Here is a 22397-nt window from a genome sequence, read left to right as displayed (position 1 = left end):
AAATGTGAAGTGTGGTTGTTCATTTGATGTGAACTGCAGTAAAAGATGCACATTATATGTTTTGTCAGGAATATTTCATAAATATTAGTGAATGAAATATGTTACCATGCTTTTTTGTTTAGTATAGTTGTTTGTCATGGTTAAGGCCAACCAATGGATTAGTGACACTAAAAAGACTATTAAAAGTCATTAAAAAGCAAACCTTTTGGAAAAATTGCATTGAATCTTTAAAAATATTAATTCCTCAAGTACTAAAATAATGTTAATAGAATTATTTTGGAGCTATAGTTTTTAAGAAGAATCTGAACCAGATTTGTTAAATTCCTAAATTCCCATCCCTACCTATACCGATTTTTGGGTCATGACCCACCAGCTGAGACCCACTGAGTTACACAAAAGTTAATACAGCAAAAGATTAAGACCTATAGGAGGAAGAGGAGAAGTCCTGTGCCTCACCGCTTAAGGGTCTCTCTCTTTCCGTCTCCCAGTAGACTGGTATTTATTACTAATATGGAAAACACTGCACTTCAAAGGTCCTTCTAATTTCCTGTGGTGGGTTAGCTAACAGACGTCAGGATCAGATGACTGACTGAGATGAATTCAACTATCTGTCAACCAAACCGCTCTAAGAAAAATAACCCATGAAGACCATCACTAACAGCATATCCTGTCATCAATAATCAAAAGCACAAGCAGTCTGTGAAGCTCAACAAAAGAAGGAGAGTGATGTGAGATATAAAGAGATTGTGACAGAAGTATTGCTGAGCCTCAGACATTTTCTTGCAGGTACCGAGTGGCTTTTAGACGGCCACAAGTTCACGGCAACAATTTTTTTTAGTATTTAATGTGATAGGGCCCTATTTTAATGATCTAAGCACATGGTCTGACACGCATGGCGCAGGTGTACTTACTGTAGGGCGTGTCCGAATCCTCTTTTGCTAGTTTAACGACGGAAAAATGTCAGCATGGCAGGCACATGGTCCAAAAGGGTTGCACCCAGTGTCTTAATGAGTCATGGGTGTGTTTTTTGGCGTAACGTGCAATAAACCAATCAGAGTCTCATTTCCCATTCCCTTTAAAAGCCAGTTGCGCTTGCACCATGGCGGATTCGCTATTTACATGGCGGAATTTGCAGCGGAAATACTGAAGGCTTCTCCAGAGAGGAATCCTTTTATTTTTAATATTTAAAAATGTTTGTGTGCTGCTGCGTGTCCCTGTGTGTGTAATAAGCAGAGTGTACGTGCATTGTGCACCCGCCTATAGTCGCATATTACTAACGTGCCCCTTAAATAACAAAAAATAAATAAAAATACTGCACCATTGACTTTAGACCAGGTTTTTGTTGGTGAATGGCACAGTCGTTTTCATTTGTCTCAAAATAGCACCATGACAACAATGCACCTGAACCCACACCTCATTTTCAGACCAACACGCTCATGGGCGAACAGATGGACACGAGTGAATTTGCTATTTAAACAATGTGGTGCAGGACGTGAAAATGATAACTGCATCGGGAACTAGCAAAAAACACTTGCGTCGCACCTGGTGCCGCATTGCGGCAGGTATATAATTGGGCCCTTTATGATTTTGACTGATGCTGGTTGCGGATAACGGTGTAATGACAGATATTATAAATATATGATATTTTCTTTAATACTAATTAAATTGAGAAAGTTTAAATTTCAAGTACAATCAGACATCAAAACATTTTAATACGTAAGAGAAAAAAATAAATTTTTACTATATTTTAGTCAATATTTTGGTTTTGTTTTCCATTAAAAATATGTAAATATCCTTGAAACAAAATACATTTACTTCAGAACGAAATAACATTTGTTCTCTTATTTTGTAGCCCATTGGTAAATAATAATAAAGATCATATGTATAATATTTATACAGTACAGTAGATTTGGGGTCAGTTTTTGATAGAAGTCTCTTATGCTTACCCAGGCTGCATTTATTAAAAAATACAGTAAAAACAACAACATTGTGAAATTTTATTTAAACAATTTAAAATAAATGTTTTCTATTTAAATTTTTTAAAATGTAATGTCCAGCAGCCATTACTCCAGTCTTCAGTCAAATGAATCTTAAAAAAAAAAAACCTTCCAATATGCTGATTTGGTGCTCAAGAAACATTTTATTATGCACATTGTGTTCATATTATTAATTTGTATCATCATAAATGTATTTACTGTCACTTTTAATCAATTAAATGCATCCTTACAGAATAAAAGTATTAATTTATTTTATAAATTACTGACCCCAAACTTTTGAACTTCAGTATAAGAATGAATTATATTATATTTATAATTATATATTATTTCATTTTATGAAACATTAATTTTATACAATTCATTTTTATTTATGAACTGTATCTAATTTGATTTAAATTAAATGTTCTTGTTGCAATGTTTGTATTTCTACTTTGTTTCTCATAGAGAGCTCTAATTAATTAAATGGGATGGCCAATCACACACAATGGCAAGTAGATTCCGGGGCGCTGTAATTCAGTATCACCTCTAGTAAGATTCACTCAAAGACACAGAACACCTCCAGACTTTCCACTTTTCCGTACTCTCACTCTCCACTGGCTTATGTGAACTTACTGTGTCTCTCCTAACTCGCTGGATGACAGAAAAACCATATGAAGCTTTTTCGATGGCTGATATACTATTGTGGATATCTGTGCCTTCCCGTTTGTCCCTTGAAATGTTCATAGTATATGGATTAAGTTGTATGATTATAGTATACAACAAAAAGTTTGAGTACCTCATGTTGTGCTACAGCCCTGAGAAGTATGCATGGCTCGTACCTCCATATTTCAGTAACTTCCTATTTTCCCTCAGCCTCACAGGTTCCCAACGCCTCCCTTGTGTGTGTATGATTAAATGTCTGTGCACTAGCAAGTGCTCTCCATCTCTCCCTCTGAGCATTATTAAATTCTCCATCTTCTTTTGGGGCTTAAAAACTCTCATGTCAAAAGTAATATGATATAACACCCAATATAAAACTGCTTCCTGTTCTTTAAAAATCAGTACATCCTGAACTACACAGTGTTTTATGACTGAAAATGAATACATGTGATCAGGGGAGGGTAAAAAATGGCTTAGTGTAGGATTTTAACATGGTCACATTCACTTTTTCATAGACCTTGCAAGACAACAATTTTGTGAGGTTTTTTAACTTAAAAACATGTATATATATATGTATATATATATATATATATATATATATATATATATATATATATATATATATATATATATATATATGTATATATATATATGTATATATATATATATATATATATATATATATATATATATATATATCACTTCTCACCTTTCGCTGATATCTTCAATTCTCTGGCCATTAAAGGGCTGGATTTTGGGCGTGTGGCTGTGGCAGGGGGAAGTAGGAGCAGAAGTGTGGCCTTTCCCGTTTTGGAGCGAGTGTCTTCGGCTGCGTCGTCTTTCCAATCCCCGCCTCTCAGGTGTGGCCCCCACGCTGGCCCGACGCCGACTTTTATGTCCGGATGGAGGAGGCTGAGCCTCATCATCACCATCTTCATGACGAAGGGTTGACTATGGAAATAAATGACTTTTAGACAAACAGCAAATAGAAAATGTTGCTTAAAAATGAAAAAATGAAAATTCAAAATCTAAGGTACTATTCACTTCCATTATAAAGCTTGGAAGAGCCAGGATATTTTTAATATAACTCAGATTGTTATATTAAAAATAATTGTGTTTGGCCGAAAGAAGACAGTTGTATACAGCTAGGGTGGCTTGAGGGTGTGTAAATTATGGGTTAATTTTCATTTTTGGTTGAACTAACTCTTTAACAACTACTTTACTAATTATCAATAATCAGTAATTAGGAGTTTATTGAGGCAAAAGTCATAGTTAATAATTAGTTAGAGTGAGAATTGGACCCTGAACTAAAGTGTGACCAACTATTTTAGTTTCATACCATTTTTTTTTTAACCTCTGGATCAAACAGATGCTGTCCACTTGAAAAGTTAATGGATCATGCACTAACCTCATAGATGTTGAATTGCTCCACTAGGTCCAAGTCTGTGCCCTTCCTGTTGACATGCCTCTGGGCCACGGCCTCCATACCCTGCTCCTCAAGACTGTCAACGACATCATAGAAAGAGTCCTGGTCTGGCAGACCAGCTAATGTCTGGAGGAACACCACAGATATGTGAGAATATATATAACAACATGTAACTGGGAGTGTGCAAAGAGAGAATTTTTGAAACATAGTACTGTGCAGGTACCTTGTTGATAAGAGTCATGGCATAAACCAACAGCTCAGTGTCCATTCCATCTTTCTCATCCAGGATTTCCATGGCATTGGACCAGGGCTTACAGCCTGGATACACATAAAGAAAAGGGTCAAAGACGTTCAGAGTGTCTTGTCCATTTAGTCAATTTAGGCCTATTTAGTAAGGTTTTCATTTCAAGTATTTCACTTTCAATGAGGCTTTTTTCTTAATTACTGACACATTCTTGACACATTTTTTACTTTATGCCCACCGACAATTCTAATTCAGAAATAGAAGAGGTGCATTCTAGCAATTGTATTTCATGAATTGAATTTTTAATGTATTTCTAAATAAATTAATAGATTCGGAATTACATGAACAGAACTTCATGTAATTGACCCAAAAACAGACCCTTTATATGATGGTAGTTAAATTGAATCTTAGGAACTGTGGTTTAATACACTTCTAGCTGTATTTGAAGTAAATCAGATGAAATATGGTTGTTTCAGAAGCAAATGAGCAGCATTAGTTTGGGAAGAAAATGTCTGTTATGTAGATTAATAGCAGAAGACGTTCTGCTTCATCTGCCAGCATGACTGTCTCTCACTAGGAGACCAGAGACAGCCTTTTCTTCTCTTATGTAACAGTATTAAATCAGTATTAAACTTTTTTCATTCTAGCTCACTTATCTTATTAGCTCTGGTCCCATCAACACCTTTTTCCATGAGCTCAGTCCATTAATCTTGATTTACTCTGCTGGAGATCATATTTTATTTTAAAGGATTAGTTCACTTTCAAATTCAAATTTCCTGATAATTTACTCACCCCCATGTCATCCAAGATGTTCATGTCTTCAGTCGAAAAGAAATTAAGGTTTTTGATGAAAACATTCCAGGATTTTTCTCCACATAGTGGACTTCAATGTAGCCCAAACGGTCGAAGGTATATTATATATATATATATATATATATATATATATATATATATATATATATATATATATATATATATATATATATATATATATATATATATATATATATATACACGTTTTACCAATAAAAGCTCAACTTGAACTAGCTCTCTTCTTCTTCTCTATTAGAATTCCGGCAGTGTAGACACTGCTAAGTGTATTACTGCCCTCCACAGGTCAAAGTTTGAACTAATTGTTATATACATGCACTAGCATATTGTATATGACAATTTAGTTCAAACTTTAACCTGTGGAGGGCAGTAATACACTTAGTAGCATCTACACTGCTGGAATTCAAATAGAGAAGAAGAGAGCTAGTTCAAGATGAGCATTTATGGTTAAATTGTATAAAATTTATAAATTTTTTTTTAGAAAACGCGCGATGTTTTCTCTAGATAAGACCTTTATTCCTCGTCTGGGATCGTGTAGAACGCTTTGAAGCTGCACTGAAACTGTAATTTTGACCTTCAACTGTTCGGAGGCCATTGAAGTCCACTATATGGAGAAAAATCCTGGAATGTTTTCATCAAAAACCTTAATTTCTTTTCGACTGAAGAAAGAAAAACATGAGCATCTTGGACGACATGGGGGTGAGTAAATTATCAGAAAATTTGAATCTGAAAGTGAACTAATCCTTTAAGCACTTCCAAAGCAGAGATCGATAATATGATAATATGATAAAAAGAGTCAATTCTCAGAACTTCCCAGGCAAGGTTTTCTCAAAGTTTTGAACAAATGTTCAACATTAATAACATTAACATTAATAGAATGTCCAAAGATATCTGGTTCAGAGAACATTCAGAAATACACTACATGGGAACCTTAGCAAAATGTTCTTTTATATTATAATATTACATATTTTTGTTAGCTGGAATGAACAGTCTAACTGTCAGCTTCACTTGCTTCCTCTCTTCTCCTGATTTAACCTGAAGGTAATCAAACCTCACCAGGGGAGAGAGTCTCTCCCTATCATCTCAGTCCCACAAACATTGTAACAGCCAGACTCTGGATACGAGCTCAGTTTGGAATACAGAGACTGAGAGTTGAAAATTGTGGAAAATGGATTTCCAGAAACACTGACAACTTTCCAAGAGTATTTCACTTTCCATGTGTTTGTTTGTGTGTGTGATGAGTTCACGTTACCTTGCTTGGTGTCTACGGTGTTGACAGCCTGGATGAGGAGAGGTGCGTTGGTCTCGGTGTATTCCACAAAAACCAGCAGCAGCTTCAGAGCAGTTTTAACAACCAACCGGAACTGCAAAGATGTACATGCACACACACACACAAAAGGAAAGAAACACCATTTATCTCTGTACAACAACATAAACAACACTAATCTTAACATTTGCCTTTACACCCAATAAAATGACATTCTTCAGCCTACACTTGATCTAACACCATCTAGACTAAATTAACTGCATATTTAAAGGGTGTAAAAGCCCAGAGAATATCTTGACACTTTTTCCTGAAGTGGCACCATGGAGGATATTGATAACAGCATCTGACATATGACTGTAAACTGACAGGAGGAGGAGCTACTTTAAATGTCCTGCAAGTTGTCTTGTGTTATTGCCGCTGTTTTTCTCTCTCTGATCTCTGTTCCAGAAGAGGCATGGCTTTAGTTTTTCTTGTACTCATTTGTAGATCTAAACTCTATAAGATATGTGTTGCCCTTTGTTTTTTGTACCTTTGTTTTTGAAAGCCACATATATAGTTATTTACATTAAACATACAATAAACTTAATTTAATATATTTTCTCTGAAAACAGGCCATATTAACTTAAAGTATTTAAGTTAATATTTTTTACAGGAAACAATACATACATATTGATTTAAAAACAATTCCTTTCCAAAAATGCATATGCTTTCTGCATTAGAGATGGAGACACAGAGATTATATTTTTAGGAAAACAAGGTGAAAGACAGACGAGCCACTGAAATCCAATAGACTAAAGTGAAAAGTAAATAAAACAGAAGTAAATAAGAGCAAAAAATACAGGGTCAGGAATGTGATTGTGGGTATAGAGGAAAGTCGAGGAATGGGAGAAACAGATCTGTGTTTAATAAAGTGCTGCTCTTTCAAACTATACAGTGTGATCCACATGTGCCATACAAAAGGAAGAGAGACAAGAGGCAAGAGGAAATGCATTTAAACACTGCTGTATCCAGGATAGAACTGCTCAAACATCTGCTGATTTGGTGATCACAAAAATGCATTCACATCCAACCTCTAACACACACACACTCTCTCACATTCACACACATACACACACAAGCACACACACACACGCACACAGGTTTTGGGTTTCCATGTTTTATGGGGGCTTATGTCCATAGCAATAATGATTTTTAAGCTGTACAAACTGTATGTTCGATTCCCTACCCCTAAAACTACCCATCACAGAAAACTGTCCTATCATATGTGCTCATTTTTGCCACTAGAGGGATGGACAGGACTAAGAGAGAAAAATCTACCCGGAACACTGTGTGCCGTGAGAACCCGTGCCATAGTCTGTGTGCTGGCACACCTGGAAGTTGCCCTGCTGAGTTAAAGTATGCTTTACAAACATTGGCTTAAAAGAACATAAATACAGGGAAAAAACAGGAAAGTCAGTCATGAAGACTGCGTGCAAAACTACGCCACCCTATGAGTATTGTTCAAGTTGGCACACCTGGAAGCTGCCTTAACTTAAAACATTTGCAAACACTGGCTAAAAAGAACATAATGCAAGAAAAATAACCTTTTGGGCCTTATTGAATTCATTATTTCTGAACAAAATAAAAGATCTGGTAGGCTCTCAAAACAAGTGTTTCTCATCTACTTTTGTTTCAAGACCAGGTTTTAGAACCAAGCAATAAAATGTATTAATATTACCATGAAGTGCATAGGCCCAGAAATATCCAAAATTATACATATGACATAGACGGAATGAAAAATTGTATTATATGCATTTCACTTTTATTTGAATTTTATATAATTAATTTAATTTTATTAAATGCATCAAACATTGGACAAACCCTCGAGCCCTAGATTTTGACAGAGGGAGTGAGTCTAATCATATGTACACTTCAGGCAGATCCATAAACCACAATGCAACACGATTGTTCGCAGTGCTCGGACATAATTTACCCACAAGTGATTAAGGGCTTAGGGTGTTCCATTTAAGACCCATTGCAAGGGTTCCACAAGTAGTGCAACATAAGCAATGACTTACTACTGAGCCCTATTGGGAAAAAAGAAAAAAAAACATATACTGGTTAAGGTAGATTTTGAAGCTGGGATGCCAGTTTGAGCTGGTTTATGCTGGTCGAGTGCTGGTTTATGCTGGTCCAGGACCAGAATAGACCAGCACTTGACCAGCATGGACTAGAATAGGACCATCATAAGACCAGCACTTGACTAGCTTAAACCAGCATTCCAGCTTCAAAACCTACCTTACCAGCATATGCTGTTTTTTTCAACAGGTGAACGAGATGGAGGGAAGTTAGCAACGAGATGGAGGGAAGTTAGCAAGGGAAGGGCATAAAATTGTTATCAGTTCTCTCTTTTCATTGGTTCTTGTTTGATTTGTTCCACTTTGTCAGTGGTTGTTGTTGTTGTCATGTGTATTTCCCCTTATGTTTGCCATGTTTCCTGGCTGTGTATTGTTTGTATAACCTGCAGGTTGGTTCATGTTCATGTTAAAGTCAAGTTAGTTCACTTTCAAATAAACTGCACATGGGTTCGTTCAATTCTCCTTCCAGTGGATGACTTGTTACACTGTGTACACATGTACACATATGTACATATGTATGCAACAGTTCTCGAATCTGAGAATATCCAGTCATGTGATATTCTACCAGTATCGCCACGGGAACCATTTCACTTTTTGAATCACACTGTTTGAATTGACCATATAGATACTACAGTTATTTTGTAACGGAATATAGTTTATCACTTTATTTACATAGAAATTAAATCCTGCACTAACTAGAGCGTTGCTTTTGTATGTTTGACTGAACTGTTTGCTTGTGTTTATTTCATATTTTGCTTCATATACTGTTAAAATGGCTATTGTTGTTCATTTAAATATTATTGTTCAATAAATAATATTTGATATAAATAGCATGCCGTATTTTTGGTATTGAGAGAGTCCATCCAATGGATCGATTTTTTTCTCCTACCCCTAATTTTATATATATATATATATATATATATACACACATACATACAATAAATGCAAATAACCAATATGGTACCTATACAGTATATCACGCATTACTTAACCTACCAGAATCATTGCACAAAACATCATGAAGTTAAATACGCACACTTTACAATTTTAACAGTGAAATGCTCTTTACCTTTGATCCAACCAGTGTGTAAAGCCACTGTACAGTTTCATTGTGTCTGATAAGCCCATTCATTCCATCCACGTACAGCATGATTTGTCCAAGAGCTAAAAGAGAGAAAGAGAGACATATATAAATACACTTAAGTTGCTATGCAGGTTTTAAGGGTTTTCAGTGCATTATTAACTGGTCCTAGTCAAATGAGCCCACCACCACTAGTCCTAGATATTCTAGTTCTTTGTTATAGCTCGGATCCAGTATTCAAACCACATACAAATAGAGATAAACTAAAAATAATTAAAATTATTAAATAATAATTTAACATTACTTTGATAAAATAATAATAAATAATCAATTTTATTGAAATAAAAAAGAAAGTTGAATTATTGCCTTGACACAATGTTTTTTTTTTTAGTTTTTTAATGAATTGTTGCTGATAACACTAAGTAACAATAAATACATTTACAAATACACTGCTTTTGGCAGATGTTTGTATCCATATTGCATTTTAGAGATATACATTTTATCAGATTATGCATTCCTTGGGAATTGCACCCATGACCTTGGCTTTGCTAGCACCATGATTGAGCCACAGGAACACAATAAAAAGTTCACTGCTTTGAAGTCAAGTTTATCAATTACATCTATTGGCATATTAGAACTTTATTTCATGTGTGCTAGTGTGGGATTTGAACCCATATAGATTTGTATCAGAAGTATAAATTCAGCCTCTGGCCCATCTCATCTGTGGACAATTCCTCATATGCACAAGTACATTTAGAAAGTGTAGGTTCTTAACGTTCTTAGTATTAAATATTAATTGAGCAAAATTCTGTGCTTTGAAAATTATTTTCACTTGAAAGGCAACAACGAAGCAAAACTGCTTCATACCACTGTGTAAGAGCGCGCGCACACATGTGTGTGTCTTTGCATGTGCACAGCAGTGGTCAGTGTTTCCATTGTCTTCATAAAACATCATTGGCGCTCCTTAGCAACTCAGGGGAGGTCTTCTGGTGAGGGAAGTGTCGTGACAAAACTCGAACTATACAGAAAACTCTTCACACGCCAATGAACCCTCACATATGTATCCAAAGTTTAAACTAATCAGAGTACAAACAGATACAATCCTCTATATGTGAAGAGCAGGATTTTGCTCTGATCAAAGTGAATAGTGTCAATGAGATCCATCTGGAGCTGTCTGAATACACAATCTGCTGCAAAGAGTTATTGTATCATACACACACACACACACATTAACTCACATGCTTCCTTTAACAGGTTAACCATTCTCAAATATACAACTGAACTTTGTACAAACTTTAAGGACTGTTACACTTTCAATCGTGACAGAAATATACAAACACACAACTGCAAAACCACATTTATAGGTTAATGCATTCAAGTCGTGTTGTGGAATTTTTCAAGTTGGTGGCATGTCAATTACATAATTATGGTGGAAGCAAACTGACCATTCCCAAGACCCCACCTTAACAATGTTACTGACCAATCCTACTTTAGCAAACTGTTGCCGCTCACATTTTTCTCAAGTAAGCTTGTGTATTTGGATAGTTTTAAATGCTGTTTCAATACATTTAAATGTTGCAATTTAATACACAATGCAATATTGAAAATTATCTTAAAATTCTGTAAATTATATAATAAACATTGTAAAACATTGTTGCTTGAAACAAAAAAAAAAAAAAAAGAAAAAACAAAAAAAAAAAACACCAAAATCACCATAATTTTTGTTTCTAATTTTTAAGTTAATTCAGTAGATTAAACTTTGTTAAACCTCATCCTCAAAGGAACATGCATATATTTTTGATTAATGCTACTAAATTGATGAAGTCATTTCATTTATTTATTTATTTATTAATGCAATAATCAGCACAAATGGTAATCAAAGACTTCATAGTACCATAGTGAACGTGTTGTATACATTTTAGGAACAGTTTTGTTCATGTTAACTAATGTTATTACTTGATTTTCAGTAGTAATTTAACAAATTCTTTAATGGGACATGGCAGATAAGATGAAAAGCTTTGCAATGTCATTCCAGCCATGTAACAATACCATTTGATTACTTTTTACCACTGCACATTTTACTGAATATCATGCTGAAATCTTCATTAAAACTTAACACCAGAAATCAAGGGGCAGAGCTTAGAGAAGGAAATATTGGTACTGATTTGAAGTTGCAATGTTGACTGTAAAGTTTAATTTGATGAAGAACAGTGATAGTTTTGTGAGGTGACTGGATTGTGCGCAAAAATGATAATAAATAAATAAAATTTTGCTTTTCATTGTATTATACAAGGGCTAATATGCTTCCTATCTTTGTCAGTAGTGACACTGTTAAATGCATCTATTTGATTCTGACCAAAATTATTTGAATGCACATCATAATTACGATTTCCGAACTTGCAAGTCGGAACTTCCAAGGAGGGAAAGGCAGCATATGTTCAAGCTGAGAGACTCCGTGGACAGGCAGGAATCATAACAAACAGACTCACACGCACACATAGTGCAGTTTAAATATTGCTCTTGAAGCCTGAAATCTCAGCCTGTGTGGCAGTGCAATGGGGAAAACATTTGAGCAGGCTGATCCACCCAAGCGTAACATGACTTCCATTTGTAGCAGGACACATAAAGCAGGTCATAACAAGAGCTCAGGGAACTCCATAGGAGGCCACTAAAATCACAGAGCTTCCACTTGACTGAAAAGACTGGAGGAAGAAGTAAAACTGAGAGCACTGACAAAGACACAAGCAACAAGGGTTGAAGGTCACTGTGACTTTCTGAGCCGGAGTTCAGCTGAAGAAAGATTTCTGGCTCCATTGAAGGGAGAAAAATCTGTAGTCACACAGATACTATACATAGTTGGCTTGCTATCTTAGACAGACAGACTGGGTTACTTTTCCATCCCAAATGCTGGGTTGAGCCTTTTGGGCAATTTTTTGGGTTATTTTTTCAGTGTTTGGGTAGTCAGACGTAACAACCCAGTGGTTGAGTTATTTATCGCGGGCTTGCATCCTGAGAGAGCAGTCTCAGTGCCATTGAATTGGTGCATTTCTTTGGTAAAGTACAGGTTTGTGTACATTTTATTTTATCTAAAAAATTGTTACTGTGCTGTAAATCATTAAAATTTTATGCAAAGCAACATACAGTGACGTGATGCGAGTCACCTAAATGAGTGTCTCATCGATCTTTTCGCATGATGGAAACGCCTGAATTAAAATTGAATTATTTGTAAAGATACTAAAATTAAACACTCTGGATGTTCAATATGTCCTCAGAGCTGTTCACTGTATGTTAATGGGCAGGTTATGGAGTCAGTCACAGCATATTTCGGCTATGAGGGAAACCCTGGGCGGCGGTCGTAAGTTAGCAGTTCCCCCGTCAATCACGATTCCAGCTGAATTCTGGCACGAGAACCAGTACAGTTACAGTGGAAACGGGATAACAGAGACTGGTCGCTTACACTTGAATTACATCTAAATGTTTAATTTTTACTTCTAATGTTTGTTAAACAAGTTTAAATGTAGGCAATATTGTTTAGCCTACATATTAAAAACGGTATAAAATATGCAATACTGTAAAATTGTAACTGTTATTTTATGTTTTGTTCTGTTTTGGCTTAGTTTCACAGAGTTTTAGTTCTGTTTTCCCTGTTCCTGTTTGCCTTTTTAGGTTGACCTAGTTTCCTATGTACTCGCTTTTTATTGCTTGTCATAGTACTGATTTGATTTTCCTCATTATTGATTTCCATCAACTGTGTGCCATCTAGTTTCCCTTGTTTTCTCTGTGTATTTAAGCTCTCAGTTTTAGTTTCCTGTCCAGGATAAAACCCAAATTGGGTTGTTTTTAACCTAATGTTTGTAAGAGTCATCATTCAAATACTACAATCATTTAGTAAAATGGTGTTTGTCCTGAGATTGACACACTCTCTTCATGCCAGACCGTTGAAAGAAAGATGAGCTCTACTGGACTCAACTCACAGAATGAGGTCGTTTGATAAATAGCATACCTAAAGCCTGACTGAATGCGTATACATGGAGAGAGCCTTTAAAATGAGTCCAAGTCCTCCACATGCTCACCAGTACATGCATTCTCAATTTTCTATGTAAAATTTCAAATCAGCAATTAAATCAAAAATAGTAAAAACATAGCATTAAATTTATCTCAAATACTAAAAAGTGTATTTTTTAGACTGGGCATGTCAATGCAGACAAACAAGATTGACAAGATTCGACAACCTGAACTAATATTGCCTGGTCAAAAAATCTTGATACAAGCTGCTTCCCAATTCAGAGACTGCATCCTTCGAAGGTCGTATTCAAAGGCAGATTGCGTCACAGTGGCACGACGAAGGCTGCTTCAAATGTGGCCTCCAAATGCATCCTTCGTTTCCCATGCAATGAAGGGTACAACAGATGGATCCATCGTGGCCATCATGTTTTTTTTTTTGTTTTTTTAGATCAATTGCAGAAATTTGATAGAAGTTTAATATAACCTTCAAAAAAGTCCAGTGCAAACGTTACTGCCGCTTATCAATGGCAGCTGCCACTGTTGCTATGCAACAATAACAATCTTCCATAGGCTAGACTGTCCCAGTTAACAACGCTCGGTCTGACCTTCGCGGCCTTTGAAGGATGCAGCCTCTGAACTGGGACACAGCTATAGACATGATTGTCCTATGGAGTCCCTAAAGGGACATGGTGATGGAAAAAATATGAGATGAGAGGAAAATATATATGCTTTTTAGGGATGCTCATTTCGGTTAAATTTCTCGACCGACAACCGACGCTCGTTATCCGATTATTAACCGTTAACTGATAAGATTATAATATTGTATAGCCTATATAATATGACATTAAATAAAAAATACAATTGACGAGTGTCTGTGTCTTCCACGGGTTTATTTTAACATGCAAACAGCAGCATAGAACAGATAAACAACAGAACCTGGATTCACATTATCAAATTGTCACGCACCTGCAGCGTTTCTGACAGCAGAAAAAAATAATTTAAATAAAAGGCATAAAATAAATAGGCCTACACTAAATATTTTTCACTTAAATGTTTAACAAATTAAGATGACAAAACAAAAACACGGTGAATCCATTGAAGCTTTTAACAACCGGTATTTTAGACATTTTTTTCCGTCAAATAAAAATAGCAGGCCTACCTCAAGGATTGTTATTGTTATGACCACGGACGGTGCACGTGTGCACACCGAACGCGTCTTTCCGCGCTCATGGGCAAAGGAGTTTCTTTGAAAGGCTCGCGCACGAGACTAAGCGGAATGCGGGAAATGAAGTATACCATGGCCCTGAATTGTAATGGACTGGAGCTCACGGTTCACATCGAGAGAAATGGGAACGCGGGGGCACCGCTATGCGACCGCAAAAGGCACTTTCACTTTCGTGATCAAAGTGCATGCCACTGATAAGCTTTGTATTATGCAGTATTACAGTAGCATACACATACCAATTAAACGCGCAGGTCTCCTCTCGTGCGTCCTCCCCACTGTGTCGCCGGTCGAGGCAATAATTTTCGTTTCGCTTTTAGATATCTCTTTTATTGATGCCATCAATGCTTTTAACTCAAAACAGTCCATAAACTACAAATCCTTCAGTCAAGCCAGCTCGCGCGTCAATCTGAGAGATCAGCCTCTTACCTTAAAGTGTCAAATTTCTCGGTTTCTGAATGGACGGTTTTGCTTGATTGACAAACGCTAACGTTCGGCCACGATTTATATACCATCGACCTGTCCTAAAACGTTAGCACGCTGTGATCGATTGCTTGGAAATGGTCAGTACTTCTTTTCGCTCGCTTCATTTTGCTTGTTGCTTAGCGAAATATGTCTGGCACGTGTGAAACGCCCGGTGAGTTAACAAATAAGCATATATGTATATATATATAGCATATTTTTCTTTAACCATGCAGCAAAAAAAACAAAAAAATCGTTTAACTGATAGTATTAATCGGTTAAAATTCTTACTTTCGGTTAACGGTTAAACGGTCAATGCGAGCATCCCTAATGCTTTTGCATTCGCTCTCAAAATTTTTGCGAGGGAACGCAAAGGTTTTGTGAGCGAATGCAACGTTTCTTGGGGAAATGCCTAAAAACTTTTATGAGTGAGAGCAAAAGCTTTGAAATATACTTTTTCCATCACCATGTCCCTTTAGAGGGTCCTTATGGGTTCCCCCTCTATATATTTTTTTTCCTGAATGTGGTTGCACCATATTGACTTTGATTTGGCAAACACAAGTTTTACAAAAAAAAAAATAGATTTTAACATATTTTAACTGCTTTACTGTTGCAAAACTACTTAAAATGTTTTATTTTCAAAAATCTCTTCAGTGAAGCTTTTTTCAGGGTGGTGCAACTTTAGAAAATATCCATATGAATTTTAATTTAGAAATAAAACATATTAATCACAGAAGAGTTCTATTCAAGTTAATAGTATGATTGTAATGTATTTACAATAAATTAACTTCAATTAATTTAAACAAATATTGCCCCCAAAAGACGACAGGATCTTTTAACAATAAGGCGAGATTTATTGAGTGTTACAGTTTCTCCCATTCATTTTCCTATAAAAGGGTCTGTCTGCTCCTCCTCAAACAGTCTCTGTCTCAGTTCATCCAAAGCTAAAAAAGTGTTTTGTTTTGGCCTGGCTTTGACGACAACTGAAAAAGATCATTTTTATCTCGTGACCCAACTGTGACACTAAAACCCATTTAGCAACACTGCTAAACGTTACTGTTTCCTGGCACCTTCTGCAGCTTACAGCTCCGAATTGTACCTGAAACGATTCCTTTAAGCTGGAGCAGAGCCTGCAGGACAACGACTGCCAAATTCCCATAGCAAGAAAGAGAAAGAGAGAGACCGAAGGAGAGCAGAGCGGTGACCAGGCTGAACTCTGTCTACTGCGTCTCCACATGGGAGAATGAGGAGTTATGAATGCACCACACGCAGGCCAAGATTCCCAGGTGCAGCTGTCTGGTGTGTGTGGTTGGCTGCTGGAGTGACTCTTCATCTTTTATCAATCAAGGCTAATTACTCAAAACATGTCAGTGACAACATTCCACATGTGTTTTTTCTGCTCGCACACAGACTACCGGAATGACACATGCACATAGCGCTCGTTTACGTGGTGCTGCAATGTTTCCAGATTCCCGTTGGAGCAACACACATGCACTTTTCACTCCATATCGAAGGACATCACTGTTTGTAAAGACATGATTGACCCTGCAGACAGACAAGCCAGTGCATTCAGTGAGAGAGTTGCTGAGAGACAGGTGAGAGATATAATGAGCTGCTCTTCATATGCTTCATAGACCAGAACATTCCAGAAAGCTCCCAACAGGATGGTTTCAGCACATCGGCTCTGAATGAGAGCGCAGGAGATTAAAGCTGGGGGTAATGAGAGCTAAACTGAACTGATTCCCATCTAATAGATATGTTTGGATAGGATGTTTAAATTGTCACTAAACAAAATCATAAAAAAAAAATGAAACAGATGTCAAACATGTTGCTTGTCTTCCATTTGTTTGACAGTCAGCATTTCAAGTTAAGCTCAATCAACAGCACTTTTGGCATAATGTTGGTTACCATAAAATGAATTTGGACTTTTCCTATTCTTAAAGTTGCAAATATGTGGATTACAGTCAAGCACTTACAATTGAAGTGAATGGGACCAATGCTCACTGTTTTAATAGTATAGCAACGAGACTAAGTCACGTCTGAACATGATTTTAATTTGAAAAAAAAAAAAAAAACAAAATCACATAAAAACTTTTTTTATATCCAATTTTACAACTTTGCTGCCATGACAACATACCATAAACAACTTTACAGCTAAAACAAAATACAAGATTTAAAAGAAGAATTAATGTAATTTCTTTTAGAAAATTTTACATTTAGGCTTTTAAATCCTCCAAAAGTGGTCCCATTTACTTCCATTGTAAGAGCGTTACAGTGACCTTGAAAAAACAGGATGAGTTGAAACTATTGTTTACAATAATAAACATTATGCCAAAAATGCTGTTGATTGGCTTTAATTATTATTATTATTAGATAAATATCACACATGAATATTGTGTCAAATAGTGGGATCTTTTTCAGAATTGAATCAAATAAGGCAACATTCCCTCGACTTCACCTGCCATCTTGAATTAAAAAAAAAAAAATCATAGAGCTAGTAGCAATGCATTCTGGGACTGACAATCTTTAAAGGATATCCAATACAGTTCAAAAGTTTGGGGTCAGTCAGATTATTGTTGTTGTTTGAAATAAATTAATAATTTTATTCAGCAACGATGCAGTACATTTATCAAAAATCACAGTAAAGACGAGTATAATGTTACAAAATGTCCACTTCAATTAAATGCTGTTCTGTTGAACTTATTAATCAATAAATGCTTAAAAAATTTAATTAATTGTGGATTCCAACAGTTTTCAACAGTGATAATAATAAGAAATGTTTCTTGAGCCCCAAATCAGCATTTTAGAATAATCATGTGACAGACAGTATTGAGAAAATTCAGATTTGCCATCACATGAATGAATTACATTTTAAAATTCATTACAATAGAAAACAGTTACAGCTTTAAACTGTTATAATATTTCACAATGTTACTGTTTTTACTAGGGCTGCACTCGACTAAAGATTTTTCTGGTCAACTAATAGCGTTCATTTTAAGCGATAGTCGACTAATCGCAGGTTTATTAATAAACCAAATAAATCATAATAAAGAGCCTTTAATGCCTATATAGCTTAATCAGTGTTCAAGCGCACACATAAAGCTTGCCGCAGAGCACTGGCAGAAGTAATAATTATGAATGTATGAGAGGAAAACAGCAAGGAAACTGCTTTAACATTTTAATAAATAATTGATAATCTAGTGTTTTCTGTATTTTTGGCTGCAGTGTTGAATTTGACAATGCTGACTCATCTCCGCAGTAGTGGACGTGCCTATGCATGTTTCATACAGATTCTATTCTATATATTCTATACTCTATAGATATATTTTTCATGTCTGTGAGGCAAATTTACATGGAGTCTCTTTTTTTGGCGTGCTCAAGTTCACAGAGAGAAAGCGCGTCCTGTTTGGTTTCATTATTTTACAAAAGCACAGCATTGTTGTAATTGTGAGTGCATGCAAATAAACGTAGATTCTTCACAGATTCAAGAGATGTATTACTCTTATGTGTATGATCAAAAATGACAGAGTATTTTAAGTGCAAGTAATCGCACTGGCGCCTCCATGTTAGATGTCATGCATGCAGTAAGTGCGCTACTAGCTTTCACACTCCGCACAAACACTAATAGCCCACATTTTTCTAGGTTAACATTACAATGAGTGGCCATGTAAAGTTGCTACTAACGTGTTTCAGAGGATAAGCCATATTTGACGTTGATGAATGATAGGCGAGAGTCTGGATGTCCTGCCTGATGTACTGTTTTACCACATAGACCAGCTGTTATCGATCTGTCCATCACAGACTGTGTGATTTTGCCACTTCCAGTGTTTTTTTTTTTGTTGTTTTTTTCTGACTATTTGTCAACTATTAGGGGCAAGCCCTAGTTTTTACTGTATTGAATATTGTGGCTGGGTGGGAGTAAAGGTTAAAATCAGGCTTTCTGAAACCTTCTGTAATCCCTCAATCATGGCCAGCTCCACAGTTGGGGATCCCTGTCTGTTTCTAAAGGCTTTTAAATTCTCTATTAACGTATTTAACCATTAGTTACCACGACTCTGTGCCAGATTTCATGCGTAGTGGCCAGAACTTGGCAACATTCTGTTTTCTGTCTCATGGTCTTTTCTTCTGCACCCCTCATTTGTTTCATTTACATTTCAAATTTTCCCTAGAACTGGGTCAGCCAAAATTTGGGACCGTCTTTCAACATGCTACATTTATTTTCATAGGGCTACAGGCTTTCTATCAAGGTCCCACTCTCCACAACATGCAAGGGAACTTTTACTGCACTCAACACTTTTCTAAATCCAGTGAAACAAAGTCTGCCGCAGCTATAGGAGCTGTTAAAGTCAGGTATATTTCTTTTGTTAAACCACAAAGTAGAAACAATCTGCAAATGTTTCCACAGAGAAAGAATGTGGGTTCTCTCCCCCACCGGACATGATGGCCTGGTTGTGCTCTTGGGGCAAACTGATGACAAAGAACTTTTCCCGTAAACTTTGACTTATTCTGACTTCCCTTCTAGTCTGATTGGGTTTTGATTTAGCCTCCCTGTTTCCGAATGAGACAGCTTTATTACCGGTGCCCATTAAATTGCCATTATGAGCAGTTTCTGGATGCTGTAAATTCAACAAGAGCTCATCATTATGCAATCAGCCAAACCCTGTGCAAAACACTTGTGGTCCTGTTACTGTTGTACCTCTCCAGCCCGGTTACAGCTAGCTGGTAAATCAAGGGGGCACTGATTCAACCAGGCATACTACTTTAAGAAAACAAATCGTCAACTGAGCCAGACTCAGAGTACTCAAATCCTCTGATTAGAATTTATGCACAACTGAACTGATGATATAAAAAAATAATTGAAAACAAAAAAGGTCACAATAATGAATTATAAAGTCACAACTGGAAGAAATAAAAGTTACAGTTGAGAAGTGAATTTTATGAGAAATAAAGTAGTAAATCTGAGAAATGAATTCAAAATTGTGAGAAAAAGTCATGGTTGAGATGTACAGTTGAATTTTACGAAAAATAAAGTAGCGATTATGAGAAATTAAGTCACAATTGTGAGAAACAATGTCATAGCTGAGATATAAAGTAGAATTTTTAGAGAAATAAAGTATAAATTACAAAAAAGTCACAACTGTGAGAAATAAATATTCATATATAATTAAAAATAAAGTAGCAATTACGAGAAACAAAGTCACAATTGTGAGAAAGTCAAAGTTGATAATATATTATTACATAAATTATAAAAGGTTTAAAGGTGCTAAAGAGGATCTTTTCGTCGACTGAGAAACCAAAGACTGTTAGTGAGTTTTTGAAATGAGCACATGCGTAAGAACAACCCCCCTTCTTCACAGCTCATTTCGAGGGAACGCCTCCCAAAACTCGTGCACGAGTATTGGAACACGAGTGTTTACCACCGGCATTCGCTGTGTCGTGTTAGTGGATTCATTGTGTCGGACTCACCGCAGGTAACTCATAATCTGCAGCTGTTACTCCTGTCTCCTGACAAAAACATTGCATGCGGCCCCTGTAGAGTGTGGAAAGTTACTGGAGCGCACAGCCGCGCACGTCACTCACGTCTCTCACAAGGAACGTCATTGGCAGTGAATGACAAGCCAGAGGGCCAATCCGTGCACGTCTTTCACAAGGAATGTAATGGCAGTGATTGACAAGTCAGAGGGCCAATCGTTTACACGATGATCGCGTAAACAATTGGCTGATGTTTTTTAAGGCCCTACCTCATGCACAGATGATGTATATTAATATTATTCCTTTCAGTGCACCTAATAAATAGTCTTTTATCAGTTAGTAAAGACAGTTTTATTGCAAAAATGTGTAAAACAAAACATCCTCTTTAGCACCTTTAACTTTACGAGAAAAACATTGCTATTGTAAGAAAGTCACAACTGCGAGAAATGAAGTCACGGTTGAGATAAATATTAAATGTTTCGAGAAATAAAGTGTCAATTACAAAAAAATAAAGTCACAGTTACAGAGAAATAAAGTTGCGGTCGTTTATATAAAGTTGAATGCTATGAGAATTAAAGTAGCAATCACAAGAAATTAAGTCACAATAGAGAGAAAAAAAAATCATGGTTGAGATATAAAGTTGGATCTTTACAGAAATAAAGTATCAATTACAAAAAAAATAATGCAACAATTGTGAAAAAATAAAGTCACAGCTGAGTTATAAAATAGTAAAAAAAAAATCACTGTATGAAAAAAAATAGTAAAACAGTATTTTCTGTTCATCATCTGGTGAGCTACAGCTGTTTGTAAAAAATATTTTAATATTTTAAATATATTAATATTTTACATTTTCGACCACTCATTTGAAATTCGGTGTAAACACAGGATTTTTGCCGTCTGATTATCCCTGTTGTGCCGTACACCAGTGATTCTTCTGAGAAGTGGTCAAGAAACATGAGCCATATTGTTTTTGTGGATGATTAGGTTTTGGCACACTTAATAAAATGGAAAAACATAGGAATGAGCAGTAACCAAGACGATTCCAAGTAAACACAAATGCTGGAGACAACTGTAGGAGCAATAAACTGCTGAAGGATGATCCATGGTGAATTGTTATGGCACTTCAGAGGATGCTTATGATGCTTTGCATTGCACTCCATATGATGAAACTGCACTCGGTAAAAGGTTGCAGAGACTATTAGTCATTAGCGATATAGCTCAGCGTTAACATTGACGATTCTAACGGCTAGCGGCCATAAATCCAGCTTTATATCCTTGCCCTGAATCATTCCACTGATCTTCCATACAGTGGCTGACTTCATGTTTTGGGCCAGAGCCAATTGCTCTCTTTGTGATTTATGCACATGCATACACGTACATGCAAACATATGTGTGAAAAGGCCAAAGTGTTAGTGTGTTTTTAGCATAGCCAAGTCCTTATGGTGCAAATAATCAGAGGAAAGGAAACACCACAAATTCTTCTGCTATAACACCTGCACATGGTGAAAAACATGCTAAAATTTCAATCTAAATGTAAACACAACACTATATAGTGTGTATGTTTATTATGTCGTCGATGTGTGTTTACTAGCGATGCACTGGCAAATCAAAAGGAGGTGGAATAAGCTGTCGGA

At 36.2% G+C, this 22397-nt stretch overlaps 1 protein-coding gene across 4 annotated transcripts in view; it reads right to left on the bottom strand.

Moving 5' to 3' along the window:
• fhod3b (formin homology 2 domain containing 3b) overlaps nt 1–22397 on the bottom strand; it is a 214824-nt gene that overhangs the window by 44323 nt on the left and 148104 nt on the right. For all 4 annotated transcript variants that reach the window (XR_010896554.1, XM_067402384.1, XM_067402374.1 and 1 more), the window contains exons 6-10: nt 9591–9685; nt 6390–6501; nt 4286–4380; nt 4045–4188; nt 3346–3587 (exon numbers count right to left, since the gene is read on the bottom strand). Coding sequence is in view for 3 of the 4 variants with exons in the window: in XM_067402384.1 (XP_067258485.1) it covers nt 3346–3587; nt 4045–4188; nt 4286–4380; nt 6390–6501; nt 9591–9685 (688 nt within the window). In the remaining variant the exon portion in view is untranslated. The remainder of the gene's footprint in view (nt 1–3345; nt 3588–4044; nt 4189–4285; nt 4381–6389; nt 6502–9590; nt 9686–22397) is intronic.

The sequence above is a fragment of the Chanodichthys erythropterus genome, chromosome 2 (genome assembly GCF_024489055.1).
Source record: "Chanodichthys erythropterus isolate Z2021 chromosome 2, ASM2448905v1, whole genome shotgun sequence".
NCBI classification, from domain to species: Eukaryota; Metazoa; Chordata; class Actinopteri; order Cypriniformes; family Xenocyprididae; genus Chanodichthys; species Chanodichthys erythropterus.
This window is presented reverse-complemented; position numbering and strand designations above follow the sequence as displayed.